The sequence below is a fragment of the Plasmodium reichenowi genome, chromosome 13, assembly GCF_001601855.1.
Source record: "Plasmodium reichenowi strain SY57 chromosome 13, whole genome shotgun sequence".
NCBI lineage: Eukaryota > Apicomplexa > Aconoidasida > Haemosporida > Plasmodiidae > Plasmodium > Plasmodium reichenowi.
In genome coordinates this window covers 640,326-647,110 of record NC_033658.1, presented here as the reverse complement: position 1 = coordinate 647,110, position 6,785 = coordinate 640,326, and the positions used below count along the sequence as shown (strand labels likewise).

The following is a 6,785-nucleotide window of genomic DNA, read 5'->3' as shown; positions in this document are numbered from 1 at the left end:
AGTATAAAAAAAAAATAATGCAGAATTGCTGATTTTTTTTTTTTTCCTTTTACTATATATTTTTTTGTATAAATGCTTATATAATAAAAAATATATATATATATATATATATATATATATATTGTATACATATTTATATTTATAATTTTTCCTCTTTTTTTATTTATTTTTCATTTAATACACATTTAAAAATATCAAAATTAAAAACGAATATATTTTCCTGTTGAACTAAATATACTGTTTTTTTTTTTTTTTTTTTTTTGGAATTTATACATGGCTAGCTTGAAGCATTTTCAATAGTACGCAAGGATTCAATAGTTTGGGCACTTGAATCAGACTCGTCATCTCTTAAATACTTATTGTGTCTAGATGTTGTTTTATCTTCGTCATCATAATATTCGTGTTCTTTTGAATTTGAGATATCCTTTTTTCTTGAATTTTTATTATACATTTTATTAGAATATGATGAATCAGAGGAGTTATCTAAATCCTGGGAACTTATATATGTTTTCCACATATTATAAGCAGCCAATTTTTGTTCTTCTTTGGGACATAAGGTACAAACTACGGACCATTTACTTGTGTTTTTCATAATACTAATTACTTTGTTATATGACATGCTTGGTTTAAGTTCTGTAAATTTGGAAAAGTATTTGGCTACCTTGTTAATATGTTTGATTTCTTTATTTTTTTTTTGTTTTAATTTTTTTTGTAAAGATAAATATATAAAATTCATATTAGCATCAGGAATATTATATTTGCTTTGTACATTAGAAAATGTTTTTAGAAAATCTTCAAGAGTGATGTTTTCATCTATAGTAAAATCCATTTCTTTATATGCTTTTTTAATATAGGATTTATGTATTAAATATTGTTCTTGTAGAGAATCAATGAATTCATCAAATAATATTCTTGGTGAGGATCCTTGATGTCCTAATATATCTGTGTATCGTGTATCCTTATATATTTTAGAAACAAAAAATATCCATTGTGTCTTCATATTTAAAATATTATTTTCATAATATTCATTTAATAATTCAATAAAGGCTTCCCTTTTTTTCCTTAAAATACGATAAATTTTTTTTTTAAGTTTCATTTTTTCGACATTATGATATTTTTCATAAAAGTCTTCCCAAGCAGCCAAAGCATCAATTTTATGTAATGAATGAAAATCTTCATCATCTCTAAAATATTTTTGAACATCATTCCATTTTAATGGATTTTTATTATCTGTTGCATATTCTTGAAATTTTTGTTTTAAAATTTCCATTTTTTGTTTTCTTTTTTTTCTTCTTGTTTCCTTAAATTTAGATTTATAATCATCCATAAAATCTTGAAATACTTCATCTCTTTCTTTTTCAGTAATCCACTCCCACCATTCTTGTTTATAAAATTGGGAAGCGAATTCAACATATGTTGTACATTCATTTAATTTGTCCCAATTTAATAAGGTTTGAAAAATGATTTCTCTTGATTTTTGTCTTTTACGTCTTTCATTTTCATTATTTCTTTTAATAACATGACTAATATATTCACAGAAAAGTTGCTTCTTTTCACCTTTAGTAAGTATCACTAAACTTGACCATCGATTATCAGCTTCTAAAATTTTTAGAGCACTATCCCATGTCATTTTTGGATTCACTTTTTTTTCTTCGAATAGAAATTTCAAATGTTCTCTTGCATCATTTTTATTATCAAATTTTTCCCACGTCAAACTTGATTTATTATTATTATTATTATTATTATCATCTATTTTTTTATTTATTTGTTCTATATTATTAACATTTACATAATTTGTACTACTATTATTAAATGGAATATTCTTATTTTTTTCATTCATTTTATATTCTCCATTACTATTATACATATCATCACATATATTATTACTACCATTTGATTTATCATTCGTTTCAGCTTCATGATCTTCTTCATCTTTTATATTTTCCTTTTTATTATCATCTTTATTTTCTAATTCTTTATCTTCTAAAGCACACTCTAATTTTATTTTTTTTATTTCTTCTGGTTCATCCCATACACTAATATTTTTTTCTTCATGATACCAATATTTTCTTCCGTCACTACAAGAATATTCTTTCCATTTTGTTTTTTCAGATATCCTTATTTCTTCTTTGGTTTTAAGTTCATTTGGTTTTTCCCATTTGGAACATTTAGTTATGGAATTATAATAAAACTTCCTACCATTTTTTGCTACCATTTCAACCCATCCGTGTTTTTCCATATTATAATTATTCATATAGTTAGCATTCACATTGTTATGTAAATTCATTAAATGTGTATTCATCATTTTTTGAGAATTATTTACTATACCATCTTTATTGTATATTTTAATCATGTTAGGATTATTCGTAGCCATATCATTTATATTTTCCATATTATTTGGTGGTATGGGCATGCCTAAATTATTTGGTTGTCCATACATTATATTATTGTAATTATCATAACCGGGATGCATGGGCATTAAGTTTTTATGATAGTAGTCACATGTATTCATATTGGGTAATAAACCAGGCATAAAAGGCATGCCTATTGGGTTCATTGGGTTAGCACTCATAAAGTGGCTATTATTAATATTGTGGGGTACTATACCTGGAAGGTTTGGTATATTTGGTAAACCAGGGAAATTGGGAAAATTTGACAAATTAGGTAAGTTGGATAAATTCAATATATTAGGCATACCCGGAATGGTTGGTAAATTGGTTATTTGAGGAATGCTTGGTGGAGACGGTCCTCCAGGTATATTTGGTCCACCTGGCATATTTGGTCCACCTGGCATATTTGATCCACCAGGCATATTTGGTCCACCTGATACATATTCACCATTCGTTATATTTGTTTCATTTGTTGTATTTTGTTCATTGGGTACATTTTCTATATCTGATGAAATAGGTATATTAGGCATATTTGGAATCATATTGCTTCAACTACCATAATGAATAATATATTGTTTAATATATATATATATATATATATATATTTATTTATTTATTTATTTTTATTTTTTTTGATAAAATAATATTTTAATATAATATAAATTTTGTCTCAGTAATAAATGAAAAAAATGGACAAAAAAATATTTATATATTATTTTATTCGAAATCAACAATAATATTTTATAGAAAAAAAAGAAATAATGTATAAAGGGTTACCAAATATAATAACTGTTATAATATATATATATATATATATATTTATTTATTTACTTACGTGAAACATTAATTATAATAATATTTTGTGTGCTAGAAATTGTATTTTTTCAAATTACATAATGCCCATATTTATTTTAAACAATTCATAAATATTATATTTATATATATATATATATATATATATATATATATATATATATTTTTATTTTTAAATGTATATTACATGTAATATATAACTTCCTTATAATTTTCTTTTTCTCTTAATGTTTACAGAAAAACTAATAAAAGGAACATTATATAATTTTTAATTCTTCGAAAATATAATCTCGTATTTTTAATGTAACAAAAATTAAATTTTTTTTTTTTCTTTTTTTTCTATATAATTGCCTAACATATGTATATATATATATATATATATATATATACATATTATAAATAATATTATATTTATATATGAATATCTAATAGGTACTTATATTTGATATATATATATATATATTTTACATATATTTATTTTTATATTATAAATTAAAAAAATATATATTATTCAAAAAATATCCAAAAAATTTATAATAGATATATTTTTTATTATTTCTTTTTTCTACAATAATTATAGATAAAAAAAGCTATAAACAAAATATATTTTTTTTTAAAAAAATATATAAATATATATATATATATATATATAAATATATTTTTTTTTTCGTTTTTATGCATTTAATTTTTATTTAATATATTATACGTCAGGATGGTTTTGTTGTCATATAAAAGGAAATTCAATATATGTTTATATATATATATATATTTATTTATTTAATCTTATTTTTATATTTATATTTTTATATATAGAAAGAAATATTAAAGTGTTTGAAGACTTTTTTTTATAACCATTAATTAATATAAAGAAGTAATAAGAATTATGTATAATAAAGATAGTACATCATCCATATGTCGTCATGAAAAATAAAAAGAAAAAATAAAACATTAAATCATTGTATTAATAAAAAGATTTTTAATAAGGAAAATACAAAATATGCAAATATTTATTATATATATATATTTAAGATATGGAATGTTTTTTTTTTTTTTTTTCATTTTGATTGTTAATTATGAGAGTAGTTGAATCTTTTTTCTGAATCTAAAAATATATTTTCCAATGACACATATTCTTTAATGAGAAAGAAGCATATATATATATATATATATATATATATATATATATATTTTGTATATAATTTATTGTATATTATTTTTTATATTCCATCTATATTATATTTTTGTATCTAATATTTTTTATTTCTAAATATTTCCATTTGTTTACTAGCCGTTTTTTGAAGTTGCATTAAGAGTGATGGGTTTTTTGTTTTAATTAATATACTAATGTCCTATATATTAGAATAACCATATTACCACATATATGAAAATTTATTAATAATAAAATAAGGATATATAAAAAGAAATTACATATAATTAATATTTATAATGTGTGTTTTTAACCATGTCTTTTTTTTTTCTTTTTTTTTTTTTTAATATACCTTTAGCCTATTATACATTATACCATTTTTTGATTTAATTACATTGTATCTATATGTTATATTCTCCTTTGTAATTTCGTCAGATGATTTAATAAATTGGCACACCAATAATTCAATAAATTTGTATTCCATATTCTTATAAAAAAAAGTCAAGTTATGAAGGTGCAACATAGTTCATTTTATAGGATTAAATAATGTAAATAAAATTCATGTATATTTTTTTATTTTTACTTTTATGAATTCAAGTTGAGCTATTCCATTCTGCTTTATTGTAAAAATAGCTAGAAAACTATATACACAAAAAAAAAAAAAAAAAATGGCTAGTAATTTAGATGAATAATAATACATTATATTTTTAATTTAATTAAAAAAAAAAAAAGAAAAAACATTTAAAATTTTCTTTTCTTACCTTTGTGGATCTTTAATACAAGAATTAAACATTTTTATTAAAACTTGTAAGTATTCAGAAAAATTGATCATAAGTTTTTGATTATTTTGCATATGTTCAAAATCGTTTTCATTTACTCTAAGGAATAAAAAAAAAAAATATATATATATATATATATATATATATATATATAAATACTTCTTAGATAAATATTTATATAATATGTACATAAGTGTTATTAATATATGTTTTGTGTTACGTCTGTGTGAAGTGAAAGAATAAGTCTGTTTCGCTAGTCAACACAATTTTAATACTTTGAGCATTTAATTCATCACCCTACAGGAAAAATATATATATGTACATACATATATTTAATATATATATATATATATATATATATTTTTATTTCCTCTTCTTCCAACATTACTAGAACGAATATATTTACACATATAACATCTAAGGAACCTACTTCCTGAGGTTTACTTTCATGTTCCTGCATTCTTATTTCAAAAGGAACTTCTTTGCTGTAAGATAAATTATATCCATCAACTGAAGGAGAATAAACATTTTTTAGCAAAATATATTATAATAAATTAATTACGATATATATTTGGTTTATATTACATTGTGCCTTTTTTTTTTTTTTTTTTCTCTTCTATTTCTTTAGTTTAACCTAAACATGGATCTAACTCTTGCAATGATGAAAAATCAAATTGGCATAAAAAATTATTCATATCCGGTTTGTTCATTTTTTTTTTTTTTTTTTTTTTACTATTTTAGTAGATCTATATTTTATATCATTTATTATATATAATAGGTATAATCAAATAAATGTAAATTAAAGTTAATTAAAAAAAAAAAAAAAAAAAACATACATATGAATTTATAAATAAGACTGGAATATTTATTTTTTCTTTGTTTTTATAATATATGTTAAATTAATTTATGTATTTATATATATTACAATTAAATATTATAATAATTAATTTTTTATAATAACAGGGGTATTTAGCATATACATTTATTTTATATTAATTATTTATACTTGTATAATATTAAAAAGATTATAAATGCGTGCATATAATGTTAGAACTAATCAGATTTAAAATAAAAGAAAAAAGCATATAAATATAATGATAAAATAATAAAATGTCTTTTAATATATATTTTTGAAAATTATAGCAAACCAAAAAAAAAAAAAAAAAAGAAAAAGAAACATAAGAATTATAAAAAATTAAAATATATAGGAGCGAAATGGAATGAGAAAATTAAACAAATATATAATCTATTATATTGTATTTGTATATATTTCAATGTAAATATATATGTCCACAATATATATATCATATATTAATTAATTTTGAATAATATCTCTATTGTTTTATAAAGGGAAAAGAATTGTCTCACTTTTTATTTCTTTTTTTTAATAACATTCGTATAAATAATACCATTTAATAAATCCTATATTTGTAATTATACATAAATAAGTTATGTATAACTGTAGTTGTATTTACACATAAGCATAATAATAAACCTTAACAGAATAAATATAATATATATATATATATATATATATATATAGAAGTTCATAAATGAATGTATTATAATTTACTTTTTATATATTTTTAATCTCTAAGGATTTATAAAATTAATATACTATGTAATTATAAGTAGTTTTTTTTTTTTTTTTTTTTT

At 19.9% G+C, this 6,785-nt stretch overlaps 2 protein-coding genes across 2 annotated transcripts; both read right to left on the bottom strand.

Moving 5' to 3' along the window:
• Positions 1-277: 277 nt before the first annotated feature.
• Positions 278-2,932, bottom strand: PRSY57_1315500 (pre-mRNA-processing factor 40, putative; the record flags this gene model as incomplete). The annotated part of the gene is made up of 1 exon (XM_012909091.2): positions 278-2,932. One exon carries the CDS (start codon positions 2,930-2,932, stop codon positions 278-280), a length of 2,655 nt encoding a protein of 884 aa, XP_012764545.2.
• A 1,518-nt stretch (positions 2,933-4,450) lies between these two features.
• PRSY57_1315400 (hypothetical protein) lies at positions 4,451-5,839 on the bottom strand (the record flags this gene model as incomplete). The annotated part of the gene is made up of 7 exons (XM_012909090.2): positions 4,451-4,552; positions 4,703-4,837; positions 4,934-4,991; positions 5,112-5,228; positions 5,350-5,426; positions 5,518-5,639; positions 5,764-5,839. 7 exons carry the CDS (start codon positions 5,837-5,839, stop codon positions 4,451-4,453), a joined length of 687 nt encoding a protein of 228 aa, XP_012764544.2.
• Between the last annotated feature and the right edge of the window lie 946 nt (positions 5,840-6,785).